The 18,620-nt window shown below is 37.9% G+C and overlaps 1 protein-coding gene across 3 annotated transcripts in view; it reads left to right on the top strand.

Moving 5' to 3' along the window:
- The window catches only part of LOC133525035 (uncharacterized), a 191,464-nt gene that overhangs the window by 170,097 nt on the left and 2,747 nt on the right, over positions 1-18,620 (top strand). For all 3 annotated transcript variants that reach the window (XM_061861239.1, XM_061861238.1, XM_061861237.1), the window contains 4 exons: positions 389-419; positions 17,369-17,512; positions 17,860-17,984; positions 18,342-18,541. In XM_061861239.1, the coding sequence (XP_061717223.1) occupies positions 17,377-17,512; positions 17,860-17,984; positions 18,342-18,541 (461 nt within the window). In that variant the 5' untranslated portion in view covers positions 389-419; positions 17,369-17,376. The remainder of the gene's footprint in view (positions 1-388; positions 420-17,368; positions 17,513-17,859; positions 17,985-18,341; positions 18,542-18,620) is intronic.

The following is an 18,620-nucleotide window of genomic DNA, read 5'->3' as shown; positions in this document are numbered from 1 at the left end:
CTTTGTTTAGTGGGGAGACAACGGTATTATTGAACTATAGATAGGTTATACGGATACATAATGAGCACAAAAAATACTTCCTTGTTTATTTCATTGCCTACGAATGAATCTGTTTTGTTGATTTTCGCAATGGGTTCGTTCATTCCATTACGTTCATTTTGGTTACACTCGTTGTTAAGAACATAAGCTTGTCTCTCCCTTCGGCCGTGTTTTAATTTATCACCACTCGTTGCGAATTTCATATTTTCTGCACTTGTATCGTAAATAACTAATATATGCAGATAAAGCTCGGGTAAAGCGTGTAAAACCCACTTTTTTAACATTATTTTTATACAGGAAAACGAAAGGAAACGGTGCAATTTACTAACAATACGGTTTTTTGTTTCAGATTCTGAAGATTTACTCCATCCACGCATGAGGTAAGAATTAGTTTTTAATAGAAGAACTTCGCACCGACTTCAAGCATATCAGTTGTTGTAGCATCGACTCTGTGCGGAAAGAGAAGAGTCGCGGAATGTATGGGGCCAATACATTCCACGACTCTTCTCTTTCCGTTCAGACTATAGGTATGCATGCGTTGGGGCTTTATTTTTTATCGTTTAAGTCGGTTTTTCTTTCCTTTACGTTTGAGAACTTATCAGACTTTTATGTAGGAAGAACAAGGAACTCGTAATTCTGAGTATATATAGTACACAATTTCTGAAACCCTTATTATAAGTGCAATATAATTTTTGTGTAATTTCAAATGAAGATTGTCTACTTTTATTCCTAGTAAGCAAATCTAATGGGGCAGTGAGCTTAAATATAAGTTATTAAGTTTTTTTAAGTAATCGCGTTTAAAAAAAATAGTTTATTCGTTCAAGAAAATGGTTGTGCGGCAAACAAATTGCGATTAACGCTTCGTTTATCGCATTAAAAACAACCGTGCGCTTTGACGCACCGACAAATCTTTACACGGCCGACGCTCACTCGGCCCCCAATAACTTTACCAGTTATAAAATCCATATAACTTTATCACCTGCCAAGTGTACTTACAGTAATCTACGGTACAGTCGAGTTGCGGCTCACCGCGATGGCGTGACAAAGTACCGAATTTACCATTGATCGCCGTGTCTTGATGGCAAAACTGTGCGTGACTGTACCGTTAGAATAGTTAGATGCGTAAAACTGATCGCTGTTAATTGTGGTTCTTTATAGTGTGAAATTGAATGCGGTTGGGTTTGTGGCTATTATTATATAATTTATAGTACACTAAAGAGAAATAAAAACGGGTTTATATATGAACATTTTCATGGAAAGTAACTCGTTTTCATTGCTTTTGAGTGTCCCTTTGAATGGTTTCTATTTATATTTACCACTAGCTTTTAGTGAACGAAAATATTGTTACCTTATAATCTCTGTACTTACCTACTGTCAGCTGCAGATAAAGATGACCCCCCTGCATAGACTGAATGTGTTCAAGGGGGGGGGGGGGGTCACCTCTCTCTGATATTAATCAAACAACACATATTTATCCCTCGTGCATAGAACTGGAAGGTCTGATATCAATGATGAGATGAAATTGAAAAAACACTAAGATGAGAAAGAAAAGCCTTTCTGTAGATTTTTCGACATCAAGTAATCGCATTTGGGAATAATTAGATCTAGGAACAATCACGGTTAGTACTTAATTATTAAAAGTTTTAATCTTACCCCATTTACATTGTAAATGTGTTGTCTTAAGGACTGTTTCACAATATCCATATCCAAAATGTAAAGTTCTGAATAACATACTTACTACTTATCTGACGAATAAAGTCATCGTTGGCGTTTCACAATCTTCAAATAAGCTGATTGATAAATTACCTTTTCTCAAACTTGCTATGAAATGATGACATGACTTACGTCAAATTAGGTCCGGAAATACTATCAGGTGCGATGTATTGCATACTGCCTTACACACCTAGGACTGTAAAGCAACCTTCTTTTGTTTTTTAACGTCAAATTGTGACACAACGTCTTGGGATCCAACCATCAACTAGCTTCAGTTAGCTTGGTACGGTGATTTGTTGTGCATATCCGTTGCTAAGCAACAGCGGTGGCGCATCGCGCTAACGCTCGGACTTACGCGCGTAAGGTTGTACACCGCTGGTAGAGTGGCAAGCCGAGTAGGTCGCCACAAAACAAATTGACTACAATTTTTTGTTTTAATTGCAAGATTGAGAAAAGCACTATATATATCTCGGCGAGAAACGGGGTTGCCGGCCGCGTATCTCTATCCGGCTTCGCTATTAATTTATTTGTTAATTACCTATCAAATACTTTACTTGGACATTGTGAAACATGTCCTAAAGCTAGGGGTCAGCAAAGTTTTGAGAAGAGTAGAGCCGCAATCGTACCTCCACGCGGGGCACGGTTTTCCGACCCATGTCTCACGCCTAATGAATTTGTGTCAACTTGTCTAAATCCTCTTTACTTCAAAGTTGTTCTCGAAAAGAAACAAGAACAAAGAAGAATACTGTGACCACGCTGAGTCTTGGCACTGGGAGAATTCACAGGAGTTATACCATACCCGTGAATTTCCTGATGCCTTAGCTCATCGTGGACACCCTACAGTCGTGAAGATCGAAGAGCCTATGCAAGAAACTTTCTGATGGCGAATCTCATCGGGGAAGATAATATCAGCAAGAAAATTGTCGAGTAAGCTAACTAGGGATGCTTTCATGCTTGTATGTTCCTCGATTCTTATAGTTCGTCTTTAACGTAATTAGAAAAAAGGTAAACAATCTTGACGTCTTCTTAATGAAAAACTGCTTTTAAAAATCAATAACTATTACTTACGAAAACTAAAGGATGTAACTGATCCTAAGGTAGAAGTACTAGTGCTCGACGCTGCACTAGTCACCGACATGGGCACTTTATTTCATGGAAATACAGGTTAAATTTGAACGACGAAGATTTTTCTGTATTCGAACTTAATCCTTGTCACTTTGACATAAAGTGCCCATGTCGAGTACTAGTGCAGCGTCGAGCACTAGTACTTCTACCTTATATGATTTATAATTGTTCCATATTTCTGCTGTAAAAACGTCAAATTCGCTTACCTTTTTTCTAATTTTAAAAAACGAACGATAGATTATATCTTATTTAGTTATTTGTTCTTACTGTACAATACATAATTGTCCGAATGGCAGACTTCCGGCCAGATTCGAACTTATACGATTTGGATCGGATACGTCAGTGTCAAAAGTGACGTTTCTTCAAACAAAATTTGACGTATCTTAAAGTCCGAATTGGGCCGCTAATGTCTTAAGGCATTTTCTACCAGCCAACTATCTACTGTCTTTTAAAGTAACTTTTATCAAGACATGAGTATTAAGCTATGTTGATAAACTTACACATATACCTACTTATAAAAAACAATCTAACTACACATCATTTAAATCAATAATATCTACGCGCTTAGTGATTACAGCGACGAAGCTAAACGGATCGTGTGTCGCATCCATATGGATAGCTTCCCGTCTTATTGTCTTGTTAGAAAAGAAAGGGATAATTCCCCATACATTATCTGGGTCTACAAAATATAAGCGAAGGCGTTTTTGATATTGAAGCGGGCCAAGTCAATTTTTTGCGTCTACACTATCTTCCATTCATATATTTTTGGAGTTAACTAAATCAAACGAATAGACATTTGAAACATTTTTAGGCCAAAGTGATACGAGATACCAGTGACAATTATAGCATTCTATCAATATTTGAAAGCCCATTCTGACATTCCATTTGATACAATTTTGCATGTAGAATTCAGGCCCACACCCTTAAAAATAAGGTAATTTATTTGAGTTCACTCCTCCATTTCTGTGAGGGAAATGGCAAAATAAATTCCATGCAGGCAGAGCAGCGACCACTTTTGTATTAATCCCTTATCTGTGTATGATGAGGATCCTGACAAAAATACCTTTAAGTTAAGAGAATTGATTGTAATAGAGATGTAAAGTATAACATAAAAGCGGCCAAGTGCGTGTCGGACTCGCCCATGAAGGGTTCCGTACGTCCGTACCATTTATGACGTATTAAAAAAAAACTACTTCTACTTCTCGTTCAAACTAATTTTCAGTGGAAGTTTGCATGGTAATGTACATCATATATTTTTTTTAGTTTTATCATTTTGTTATTTTGGAGGTTACAGGGGGAGGGGGACACACATTTTACCACTTTGGAAATGTCTCTCGCGCAAACTATTCAGTTTAGAAAAAAAATTACATTAGAAATCTCAATATCATTTTTGAAGACCTATCCATAGATACCCCACACGTATGGGTTTGATGAAAAAAAATAATAATTTAGTTTCAGTTGGGGAACCCCCAAAATTTATTGTTTTTTCTATTTTTGTGTGAAGATCTTAATGCGGTTCATAGAATACATATACTTACCAAGTTTCAACAGTATAGTTCTTATAGTTTCGGAAAAAACTTGCTGTGACATACAGACGGACAGACATGACGAATCCATAAGGATTCCGTTTTTTGCCATTTGGCTACGGAACCCTAAAAACGTGTCCCTTAGTTTGACACCCAAAACATATGGCGCTGTACTGCGCCATATATTTGGTGGTCACTGAATTATCAAACTTTCAATAAGAGTTACCGCAAAACGTAACGAGCTGTACAGCGCAATCTCGTTTAGTTGTCAAATTAGAAGTACGAAATTGTCTTAGATTTTACGCATCTTACTCAATCAATGTGTCTTTGCGATTAGTCAAGTTTTTGCGTTTTTCTCAAAACAATTTTTTCTGCTTTATACGTCACAACCGAAATTTGAACGCACTATTTTTGACCACCGTACACATACAAAAGGTATCCGCTAGCCGCTTTTACATTATACCACCACAAACAACAGTTATATCTCGCTACTGACGTATTGTTCCCGATTGGCTAACGCCACAACATCCTCAATTCTAAAAGACGTAAGCGCCTCTATTCCCTCACATAAACCCGTCCTTTTACAACCAACACATATGTGGTAATATGCGGTAATCCATAGTAATGATGGTGTGATACTATCTTTATGCATTGTAAACGGTAACGGTTTTTTTATCGGTGTTTCTGAGGATTTGTACTTATACGTGTGAGTTACGATGTAGTTCTGTTGTCATTTGTATAGCTTTTCAAATTACGTGTAATTTGTCTAAGATAGTGCTTTTTAGAACGTAGTTTAATAGCTTGAGATCGACTTTTTTATTTCTATGAAACGGTATCTGAGAATAACTCATTTAACCAATTTGCGAGACCGAAGTGATCCCATAACATAAGTGTTCCGTGAACAAAGTTTTTTTTTTTTTTTATACTACGTCGGTGGCAAACAAGCATACGGCCTGCCTGATGGTAAGCAGTCTCCGTAGCCTATGTACACCTGCAACTCCAGAGGAGGATGGTTTTGTACGGAACACTAAAAACGGCGTAAACAACACACAATAATTTTCTCAAGTCATCGTCAACAATTCACTTCCTATAAATGTCTACGGAATTTTCATCTTTCCTGTATAATTGCTAAATGGCATTGTCAATTGCAAGAAATCGAATAGACTGAAACAATATCTAATCGTCACGATATCTAAGTAAAAAGCTAATGATCATAGTCTGAAGCTACGTAAAAGTGAGAAAAGTTTTACATTCCTGACTTCCTCAGTCTCCATGACTTTAATTTAAGGTAAGGTTATGTTGGGGCAAAAGAAACGGTATGGTCCCCTACAAGGTGTTTTTCTTGCCCCAATGTTTCTTTTACCCCATCTCTTGTCTATTTTTTTGTCTAGACTAAAAGGGACCTAACTATCAATAATTAGTTTAATTATATGAACTTAGTGTACCTATTATATATTTTTTATAGGCTCCTAACTCAACTATAATATTCATAAACAAACGCTGTGGTCAAGTATAATGGAATTGACCAATCACGTGGCGCCGCGGTCTAGTGGAAAAGACTCCAACGCGCACTAAATATTTCGTGACAGATATTCATTGCACGCGTCTTTTGTACTACAGAGATATTTACCAAATTTTCATTTATCATTTAGGGTTATAGTAAAAAAAGTATTATTTTAGATGGCTCGTAGAAAAAGTATTGTATACTAGTGACATAATTATTACAGAACCGGCCGCTATAACTGTGATTATTTTTCGTCAGCAGCTAAACATAGTCTCCCTCCATTGGAGAAAAGAAGAGCATATCTAGATGTTTTATTTTTATTTAAAATTATTAGAAATCGAATAGATTCTAACCTTTTATTAGATAGTGTTTCCTTCAAAATCTCTCGTTTCCACTCACGTTCTAAACCCACATTTTCTATTTCCTCCTGTGGCACACAGTATGCTAAAAACTCTTTCTTTAGGCGCACTTTTTATTTGTATAATGAATCTCTTAACGATATAGATATTTTTGTTCATAGTTTGTCCGTGTTCAAGAACAAAGTTCGGCAAATTTTGTTTTCTAGAAATTGATCAATTTGGTTCCATTCATATTTTTCATACTTTTGTATGTTTTCTTAACTTACTTGCATGTAGCACACAACTAAACCGGTAATTTATAATTGCGTAATTTACATTTCCATGTAATAGTTTTCTTAGTAATGTAGGAAACTTTAGGCCTATTTTTAGTTCATTTACTTTAGACATATTTGTAAAAGGCTGTTTGTTTTCTAAATAAATTAAAAAAAAAAAAAAAAAAAAAAAATCAATCTTTTCATCTCGTACCTTCATTAGGCCACTCGGCAAGCTTCGTAGCCTAAACACAGTATAATAATAATAGTCCCACTGCTGGGCACAGGCCTCCTCTCATGTGCGAGAGGGCTCGGGCTATAGTTCCCACGCTAGCCCAATACGGATTGGGGACTTCACAAACACCTTTGAATTTCTTCGCAGATGTATGCAGGTTTCCTCACGATGATAAAAGTATACGGACCGGCCATCGTAAGGCCGTTGTGTAATGTACCTAAATGTATGGGTCCACTTATTATTTTCTTTTAATATATCGTTTTTAGCCATAAAATTTGCCTCAAGCACCTTAGTTATTTGTTTTTCACAGTAGGATTGCGTTTTTTTTTTCATTGGGCCTCGCGTGAGTAGGACTTCAGCATACGATAGCACTTCAGTAAGAAATCATAGACGTCTACTTAACATATCTAAGTATTAAGTTTCTATTGAGTTAATAATACTCATAATAATTCAATTTAATTATAAACATTAACAACATGATCTGTCAGATTAGACTTAACGACCGGCAAGGCGTCTGCGTTAGCGCCACAAATTGACCACTTACATCTTAGATGCCGCATATAAGGCAACCAATAATACGTAATATTAGCACTTCTTGTGTAACGGGATCACTTCTAGAAGCTTTAGTATTTCGGAGCTCAGTATATTTCACTTACGCTTAGTAAGTTATGCGTAATACATGCTGTTCTGTGCCTCCACCTGTGCTGGACGCAGCACTTAATCATTACAATATAGTCCCCCACTCCCCGCATTGTCTGTCTTTTGCTTTTCTTCTAACAAAAACGTCACTTTTGACACTGACATATCCGATCCATATCGTATCTAAGACCTAATATTTACGTATCTTAAAATTCGAATCGGGCCGTGTATGTTCGCCATAAACTCAAAAACATATTTTAAACAACATACTTTCATAGAAGTTAGACGTTTAAAATAACACTTGCACAGTCTCTGCTATCAATATCACTGCAGAGTTAGCTTGGTCTGACTCCACTTAAAATACTTTATATATATGAATATATTAATGTTTAATAATATTGCGGTATTGATGTTTCCGAAATCGCGAAATTTCCACATTGAAAAATTACGGAAACTTCTCAGAAGTCTCCGCGGGGCTCCTATTTCAGGCCAGTATGCCCTTCAGGCATCGTAAGCAACCTAACGAACCTATCTTAACTATCTATTTAATGTGACTACCGTCAAACCATTACACAGGAACATTGCGATCTGCCCGATCTTACAATCGGCCGCTGACATGTACATCGCGGTATTAATTTGTAAACACTACCTAAAGCGGAGTCTGTGCGTCGTAGTCTATGGACATATCAACCGCTTTTCCTGATCGTCGACTGATGGGAGCCAGACACAATGCTGAGAGCAACATTATCTAGCCAATTAAGAACAGTTGTATCGGCCGATAAGGGCTAATGCAGCTTTAATGTAAAAAATGGCTTCCTTATGGCTCGTTGTGCGACAAAGTTGGGTTTCGCACGCGCGAAATTCCCATACTAATTTTTAAATTTCATTTTTAAACGTCTGCTGACAAAACTACAGGAATGAATTAAAGTACCATTCGGATTCAGACTACACCAGCATTTCTGCAGCAGTATTGCAGCGCGACGTTACTGCCGACTGCATTGCTGCCGCAAACGTTAAAAATCCGGGCAGCAATATCGATTTCGATCTTTGCGGCAACCGGCTGTCATTTTACCTTATAAATATAGTATAGGGACATTCTTACACAAATATGACTAAGTCCTACTGTAAGCCAATAAGGATTGTGTTGTGGGTACTCAGACAACGATATATATAATATACAAATACTTAAATACATAGTTAAACATTCATAATGACTCAGGAACAAATATCTGCGCTCATCACACAAATAAATGCTCTTACCGGAATTCAAACCCAGGACCATCGGCTTCATAGGCAGGGTCACTACCCACTAGGCCAGACCGGTCGTCAAAAATGACATTAATGTCATAGAAGGTAAATACAAACCATTGAGCACATATTTCGGCGCTGCCCTCTCCACTTCTATCCTGGCCCAGCTGAGGATATGCCTTAACACCGACGTAGTTACCTGGCTTAATAACCTCAAAGCTATACTCTGATTGCCCAACCATGCATGTCGTACGATTAAATAATAAATAATGTAAAGAAGGTCATTTCATCGAGATATTTATTTACAGCTGTAGACTATTCTCAACTTTTGCCAAATGAAAATAACTAGTCTAGAGCTAGGTATTCAGAAGAATGACTTTGAATAACCAGAAAGAACATCAAACTTATTTTAAACTACATGCCAGACAGCTTCCTGTATTAACCTCTAAAACCGGATTTTCTTCATTCAAAATCGCCTCCGGTCTGAAAAAACCCTTGTGTTTTACAAAAAGAACCAAACCGTTGAAACACCCATTTAACGCGTAGTTAGCCCAAATCGCCCGTTCGCAGAATACCCTCAATTTTAAAAGTAATTTGGCTCGTGCCAGGCTTAGTTTCTTGGAAGTTTCATTTATATAAAAAGCTTAAATTGTTATAATGGGTTTATCCATTAGTTTTTAGGTAATGGGTTAGAAAACTTTGAAAATAAAAGCAGCGGGTTGTGTTGGTGATGCACTGACACAACCGTAAGTTATTAAAAATATTAAAATTAAAAATTGTTTATTTTCTTAAGTTATATGTTAAGTACTTGTAGGAAATGGCAGCGAACGGTGATCTTAATATATTAATGATATAATGACTAAGAACAAATTAATAGTGGGCGTAAAACCAGGAATTTAGAAGGAAACATGAGATATGGCGCGCCGCGCAAAACTTGCGACGGACAATATGACCGTCACTTGGGTTTTTAGCATTTATCTCAATTCTGAATTGCTCTAAAAATATATAGTTCATGTCATCCACGTAGGATGTGACGCAAATTTACATTACAGATCAAAATTTACGTCACCTAAATGTGACCTAAATGTGACATAAATTTTGAACTGTAATGAACCAGATGAACATATAAACTAACAAACATCACCCATAAAACACGCACGTAGGTAAACTATCACTCTATAAATGACCAGTCTCTGTTACTCTCATTCCTAATCCATGTAAAATGTGCGCCAACAAGCTCGACGAGCTTGCACGCCATGAGTAAGGTGATTCGGCGCGTCCTTGCGTGCGGCTGCTGCAATTACGCGGCTACCGATAATTCCCTCCAACTTTGTACCTACCGATAGTTCATAATTTACCGGCTAGGGATGGGAAAGTGTCGATGGAAATAAAACCACAGACAGCATATTAAAAAATCACGCAAAATTATAAAATCGCGGTCAGGGTGCCTAGCCCAGATGACAATCAGTTGCGCTACGACAACGAAACGCTATCTGTCTCTCTATCGCACTAATATTGAAAAGTGATAGAGAGACAGAAAGCGTTTCGATTTTGAAGCACAAACGGTCGTCATCTTGGTTAGGCCCCCTGGTATAGTAAAATTTATCTTATAACCACTGTTTTTGACAAGGCCTTTTCACAAAACTGCAAGTACATTAGTCGATCTATTTTAGATATAATTAGTAACATTGGTTGATGTAAAAGATGAATTATCAATACTTACACATCACATATATTAGTTACGTAACAACAGGTTTAATCATAATAGCTGCTTCTTCTAGAATGCCTGCATATCCTTTTCCGTCTGACAGCGACCGCCAGTTCCAAATTCTATCTATTGCCAGTCACTGTCCAACGTCTAAGAAGGCTGTAAAAGGTAAACTTTTACAGTACAAACATACAAACAAATCCTAAACATATATGAGTCTCGGTTCCATTAGTGTTAAACTAAATACACCAATCATCATCAAATAGAAAATTTAATACAATAAAAACAGACATAACTTGGGAAACTCCACTACGACGCCGCCATTGCAGCGATACTCATCTTTCAGTCCTTACCGAGTAATAGTGATATGACCATATCCAGTACCGGTTTTAATTCAATAGCGAGTAAAATCTACTTTTACAAACGCTAGACTTTTGTGCTAGAAATTATCAAATTCTGTGGAATGAGCTGCCGAGGATTTCTCGAGGTCACAGGATGGGATGCTTAAAAAAAAGAGCAGCTCCTACCATCATCCTACAAGCTAGCAGCAGGCGGGCCGTATGCTTCTACGAGTTGTATGACTACGACGTGGTGAAAAAAAAAACAAATGAAAAAAATGTATACTCTTGATAACTTATATGATCTGTACTTAGTACCTATCGATTGCATCCCTAGTGCCGTAGCAATCTCGCTTTAGGCTTCCCGCGAACGCCTCTATATTACCCAAGCCGCATGAAATATACAAATGACGACCACGTACAAACATGCACTTTGTATTATTGACTACCTTATTATTATACCTACGTGGAATCCCGCCTTAAGATTTCAATTTACCTGCAATGTAAGTGCAGACTCTTCAGATTTATAATGTTATAAGATAAGGTGGGGTAAGATTATTACCGGGGCAAGATAAACACTTGTATAGAGTCCCAATACTGTTTGTCTTCGTATTCGTATTACCCCACCTTAGTTTATTGTAGATCTGCCGGCACACGGGTGACGCGACAGTATCTCGCCCGATGTGCCGCACACTGGTGGAATCCGTCTTAAATGCTTTTATTTATAAGACATAATTGTAATAAATGTTGGATGTAATACTTTAGAAGACCGTATTCTGTTGATGGGATACGATACGTAATTTTATTATAACACTCCTTTAATAAGCTAATTAATTTACTACATGATAATCCTTTACAAACTCCGTTTTTGGTCTCAGTATATTGTATAATTATTAAGAAACTTATAGCTGGAGGCCCGTTTTACTTCGTAAACGGTGCAAATTACAAATAATGCCGACATCCCGTCTTCTCGTTGTTTTTAGTGTTGTTTCTTTAATAGCCTATATTACCTAAGCAAGAACTGAACACCTGGGTAATAGGATAATGCTCTTAACAAGCCTATAATATGCATTAGCACATGCAAAGAAATTTAAACTTTAAGTTAAATAGTGAAGATTGTTTTTGCTAAACTGCGTTTCTGTCAGATACGAGATAGTGTCGATGTTATAGTAAGTATTGGAAACCTGTATGTCTTCCGTTTTTTTCCGGTGTTAGAGGAATAAGTATAGTCGGAGGACTCTAAAGGAAGAGTGGTTGTGCACATGCAGCTGCTGTTATCTTAATTATAATGGTGGAAACAATCAGGTGGTCCGTCTGTATTGAGTTGGGTATCGCCCGTCCAAGACGAAAGGTTGAAAGCTTTTGCGTTGATTCTTTTTACAAATAGAGAGATTTACAGTGATACGTGATCTATTTGAATTATAATATACCTATAGGTAAACCTTCGAGCATATTATTGAAGGTATTAAAGAGAACAGATGTACTTCATTGATGGTTATTATGTAAGTACAATGATTATGAAATATATAGGTAATATACCCGACTATAATAGTACATTACGATACAAGTGCGAAAAATAGGAAATTCGAAACGAGTGGCGATAAATTAAAACACGACCGAAGGGAGTGTTTTAAATCGACACGAGTTGCGAATTACCTATTCGCACATGTAATCGTACAACGTTTTACAGTACATATGGCCCTTTAAATGTTCGACACAGTAACGTAATATGCTACTTCTCGCACTAGTGCTATAAAGTAGCCCCATATGTACTGTAATAGTATTTTTTACAACAGGCATATAATAAAGTTTGTAAAGACATGCCCGAGAATTTTAAGACCTAATTATGTATCATTGCACACAATATTTTTCTAAGACAGCAGTGAACACCTAAAATTATAAATTGAAATCAAAGTTATAACTATACAAAAGTAAATTCGTTTGGTATGTAGATCCTAGCCTAAGCGCTGGTGGCCTAGCGGGAAAAGCGTGCGACTTGCAATCCGGGGGTCGCGGGTTCAAACCCCAGCTCGATGCAATGAGTTTTTCGGAACTATGTTGTACGAAATATCATTTGATATTTACCAGTCGCCTTTCGGTGAAGGAAAACATCGTGAGGAAACCGGACTAATCCCCACAAGGCCTAGTTTTACACTCTGGGTTCGAAGGTCAAATGGCAGTCGCTTTCGAAAAAACTAGTGCCTACGCCAAATCTTGGGATTAGTTGTCAAGCGGACCCCAGGCTCCCATGAGCCGTGGCAATATGCGGGGACACCGCGAAAAAGAGGTAGATCCTAGCCTAGAATTTACTAAAATAGAATGAATGAATATTCATAATAACACTGCTATTATGATCCCATAGACAAGCGCGGCGCCGGCTCGCCCCACGCCGCGCTTCTGATGAAGTTGATTTAGATATAATTTATTTAATTGATAAATAGAAGTGCTGGAGTAGAAAAAAGATTTAATAATGAAAAAAACATAAATAACGTATTAAATACCCTACCCATACCCTACTCATAGTGTTGTGTTCCTGCCAGTGAGTAAGGTTGCCAGAGCTCAACGAGGGGTGGGCGGGTTTAGGGTCGGCAACGCGCATGTAACTCCTCTGGAGTTGCAGGCGTACATAGGCTACGGAGACTGCATACCATCAGGCGCGCCGTATGCTTGTTTGCCACCGACGTAGTATAAAAAAAAAATATATCGTTCGGTGTTACATTCTTATTTACGTCCACAACATGTAAAATACTTGAATCTTCGGACCAAAATAATTCGCATGAGAAGGGGCGACTGGCTATTCGACTAACATCAGATTTTGAATTCCAAATGACCCGAATAAATCACAAGCATTCCAATGTGTTTCTATATAGCATATTTCTTTCGTGTTGGGTGTGGTAGAGGGTGGCCTAAATGCCACGGGCGTGAGCCAACAATGGGGTAAAAGTGGGGTAAGGGAGGATAAGGGGTAAGCGGCCCTGGGGGTAGGGGCGGATATGCCTAATGGTGCCAAGTCACGAATCCAACACTCAAATTACCAAGTTAATGTGACTAAAGCAGTTTATAGATTTATTATTTTATTTTCACGCTACTGTTGGTAACTGATTTTTTGCGGGCGTGTTGGTAGTAAAAAGTTGTAATAAAAAGTAATACTGTAAAGTTTATTGTTTGCTAAGTAATATTAACGCTACGTTAGAATATTAATAGCAATTTTAAACATGTAGGTACCTACATGAACATAAGAACTACATTATCATTATAAACAATCGTGAAAAGACTAATTTAAAAAAAGCTGTTTACCTTCTATTTCTATTCGTATAAAGGCGAAATATAAGCATTGATAATATATTCTATTTCTCTTTATACTACAAATCCTCCATCATCAGTATACTCTTAAAATTATGTAATTCACACGCATAAGTATTATAAATATCAGGTACTCAATGTCCTTTACTAACTTTAGCAATTTCACGACAATAAGTTATTTGAGGTGCATTGGAGCAACTTCGAAAACAGGGTAATTTCGAAAATCACTAATATCTGTTACACCAGAAGCAATTCATTTCTTTTTAGGTAGAAAAATGAACATTTTTTCGACGCCACCCAACACAGACATTTTTTGCTTACCGGGTGGCTCCATCGCCTTACATTATAAATAGTGTGTATTATGCTATTAAAGAATTTTTAAATTTAGAATTTACCAAGTCATCTTAAGTATCTTATCTTGGTTTTCACTTCGACCCATAGGGATCTTTTGTGCAGTTGCCCCCTTAGGAAATATCTATCAGCTACTCAAGAGCTTTTTCGACCATCTCCACGTGCCAGATGATGGAGCTCATGGGTACTATTTTGAATTCCTTTGGTAGGTGCCTACTGTTGCTGTAGCAGAAAATGTTTCTAGTTTAGTAGATAATTATTACGTTCAAAATTATCCCGTTTTCGAATTTACCCCAATACAATTATTATACTTGGATGTTCAGTAAGGTATTGACGATTGATTTATAAATATCGGACAATTTAACATTTCTAAAAATCAAACCAAAATAGAAATCTCTAATGTTTGGTTCTAAAATACTAGTCCCATTTTCAACTAGTGCGTCGAAGATTCCGATTCTTGTACAGGTATATTACAATACAATAAAAATCCTCTTTATTGCAAAACCTCAAAATACATGTTTAACGAAACACACATAGCACATAAAGTCAGAGGTAGAGTCAAACCAAGACAAGTCTGCAACGATTTTACAATACTGACGTTTATAATTTAATATTTTTGTTTATGTTAAAAATATTTAATTTGATTATTTTAACAGCCGATTAAAATATTTTTACATAATTTTCAATCGTGGCTGAATGCCGTATAGGTCTGTGCCTTCGATGCCTCACCTGCCAAGAAATTACAAAATGGCGGACTAATGTTTCATATGTCAACGTATTTAAGAATTATTTCGCTTAAAATTTAGTTTTTTCTTCGCAAGTGTGATGAAAAACATTGTGTGTATCTCCTTGGGGTATAAGTACATGTTGCACAATGTACTATTCCTTACATGCACTGCATTTCCTAACCCATATTTCGATACACTGTAACATATGGGCCGTTCCAAATACAATATTGTGCTTAATAAAGGTTGTACCTAATGTACAAACGTACATTACACTACATGTATAACTACTACCTAATATGATTCGATATTAACAAAGGATTGCAAAAAACAATTTGAGTTTTGAAAGAAACAACGTTCCCCAAGCAATAAACCGCTTACCATAATTCCACGTTCATAGACAATCTTTACCCTACATCAGCAATATCGAATGCAAATTACGTTGCCAAAACCCCAATTTCCTGCGAAATTCTGCATTCCCAACATTGCATCATGGGGTTTCCTGGGGTGCCTCCCTTTCAGTACCAGGCGCGGCTGGGGCTTGCAACTCACCTTTAGCAGGGGTGGCTATAGGTCACCCTACCTTAATTACTCTGGGGTACATGTACGTATGCATATATTTGTGTGGCGATGACTTTGGATTTTTAATGTTAACGCATGTTAGACTTATGTGTGAGTAGGTTTTATTGAAGTTGTAACTTTTACGATTTTCAATATATTTTTCATCACACCAACTGGTAAAGGCCTTCTTGATTGTTCAAAAACTAATGAGAAAGTTGCTTTTTATCCACATTTGGAGCAAAGTAATCAGATGCAAATTTTGAGTTGTTTCCTTATGTTAGCTGGTGGAATTGACTCTTGAATGATACATTTTTTATCACGTTCAAATGAACTTTGACTTGGTTTTTTTTTTGTATTTCATAGTTAGTATTTTCCTCGAGTTGGTTGGTGCAAAATTTTGTGTTTCCCTCGTACGCGGTTTGTTTAACCCTCGTGCCTTGAAACCCTCGCAAAAAGACGAGTGATGGCACACGTCTTCGTAGATGACACGATCTAAATGAAATTTTATTGACATAAGTTATATTATAATGGACACAAACTACGGTCGTATCAACAGCGTCTTAAGTTCTTTCATGTTTCAACTCTAAATAGTAGGAGAAAAATGCTTCATGTTACGTTTTTTTACAAATTAATAAACCATAAAGGAGTGGATTGCCTAGAACTGCTTGCTGAAGGTTAACTTTGCCGTTCCTTCGAGATTGCCGCGCCCTGGTGTGTACAAGCTGTTCAAAGATAGGCTAAGAAAATCTAACTTGGGGCGCAACTCGCCGCTATCTAGGTTTTATCAAACTTACAACCATCTCCCGAACTCCTTGGAGGCAGATATAAGTTGGTAACAGCTTTATAGATTTTAAAAGAAAAGTGCTGAAGCATTTCAGCTCCCAGGACTCCGAGAGACGGTAATGTGCATGCTAGATTAGACTGTAACGTTTACATTTATATTGTATTGTATTTTCATCTCCTTCGTATCTTCGTTTTTAATGATATGTTACTTTGTCACTTTCTGTCGCAAAATGCAGATTAAATAATTCAATTAACATAATTTCCTGCTAAGTATTCTTTTGAAGTTTGTTAAATTTTAGTTAAACTTTATTTATTAATAGCTTAAGTCTAAATGTCTTACTGTACTTATATTGTTTATCCTAAGATACTGGAAGATACTAAGAAGCTGTGGGTACCTATAATTGGACAAACATCTACCCTTAATGTTATGTAAGCTACAGGTTATTTTTTCTCTGATGTATTGTTTGTTGGTGATCCTAAATAAATAAAAAAAAATAGCCGTCTCGACTGGCAATAAATAATAGAAGGGAAACAATTTTAGTTTTTTGTTTAGTTTATTGTATCCTTAGTACCTAATGGAGATAATCTGACATTAAATATGTTTTTATAGGACTTCGAATACTTATACTTATCTAATCTGTATATTATACTACTCTTTGCATTCTGCCCTATTCTGCGCCTCTTCACGCCAGTTGGGTATTCCGGGGGCAGATCTTTTAGGGTTTCGTCACTCCAGCGGTATCTGGGACGCCCAGACGGACGTTTTCCACCCGGGTACACCACATACGCTCTTCTCACAGCACGATCCTCTTCCCTCCTCTCCAGGCGACCGAGCCAGCGGAGTCGTGTGGCTTTGATCTAAAATTATGCATTTGATGAAAAGGGTGTATTATGTAAAGGGGTTATGTAGGGGTTTTTGACTTGATCCAAATATGTATTTTTTTATTTCATTTTTTCCAGGTGACGTTATGGAGCCGTCCTCGTCAGATTACAGCGACGAGGAGGTGGGCGTGCTCGCGCGCGGACAGAAGCTGTGGGTGCGCGGCGTCCGTCCGCACACAACCTGCGCAGACATCGTGCGCGCGCTGCAAGACGCGCCAGAAGGTTGGTTACTTCTCCTAGCCCTGGCAGACTCACCATGTGATGTGAGGCTTTGAGGGAAACCACTTATCTGGGAGTACTCATAGGCTTACTCTGAGTTAATTAACACGTTCTAAAATTTTTACACGTTACGCTCGTGTTTACATATAGGTGAAGTGTAATACATGTAATATTACATATCACTCTTGTACTGGGCTAGTCAGGGATGACACACGTGTTGCCTCTGCAAGACGCCACAAGTAGAACATAGTCCGTAGCTACCTGAACTAAAACCTAATGAGTTAATTTGCTGGCTTTTCTTCAGCAGGCCACTAATGAAGTATTTAACTAACTCTCTCGTTTCGATACAGCGGGCGGGCTAAGCGAGCACCCAGAATGGATCCTAGCGGAGCGATGGCGTGGCGTGGAACGTCCTTTACCTCCTGACGCTCCTGTGCTCCTGGTATTAGCAGCTTGGGGAGACGCACGGCACGAGGTATTTAAATCCCCCTCTTTTTAACCTTAGCATCATATATTTATTAAGAAATACATCCCCATGCAGCCGCTGCTTCAGAGCCCAAGGGTCCACGCTCTAACTTCTCTCCCGAGATAATTTAATATTAGGTATAGGCCTATAACATGCATATCCTCCTTAAACAGCAAGTTACCAACTCTTTCAAGATTGCTATTCTAATGAAAGACTTATCTTGTGCTACTTCGTACCTTGTCAGTGATGTAAAAGCGGCTAAGATGTCATATTGTTGTCAATATGTATACTGTGTACAAAGTGGCACTGAAATAAAACTTTATGTAAAACGTACACACAAATTAATTCCCACCGTTTTTTCCAAAGGTCCGCCTATCCCTCCGCCGCGCCTCCAGCGGCGAAGAGGACTCCGGCCGCGACAGCGACGGCAGCCGCAGCGGGCGGCGGCGGCGGCGCGGTCGGACTACACCGCCGCCTCGCGCCAAGAGCGAAGATCCTGCTGCGAGGCTGGTGACAGTGATACAGCATCAGAGCAGGACTATTCATCAGCAGCTGGACAAACTTCGGTTAGTTAGTTAGTCATCTTAGTAAAACTGGCTTTTGTGTGGCATAAAGTTGAGTCAACTGCTGGACAAACTTCGATGC

Source organism: Cydia pomonella, chromosome 14 (assembly GCF_033807575.1).
Source record: "Cydia pomonella isolate Wapato2018A chromosome 14, ilCydPomo1, whole genome shotgun sequence".
Lineage (NCBI taxonomy): Eukaryota > Metazoa > Arthropoda > Insecta > Lepidoptera > Tortricidae > Cydia > Cydia pomonella.
The sequence above is the reverse complement of the archived record's forward strand: the minus strand, read 5'-3'. Positions and strand labels throughout refer to the sequence as shown.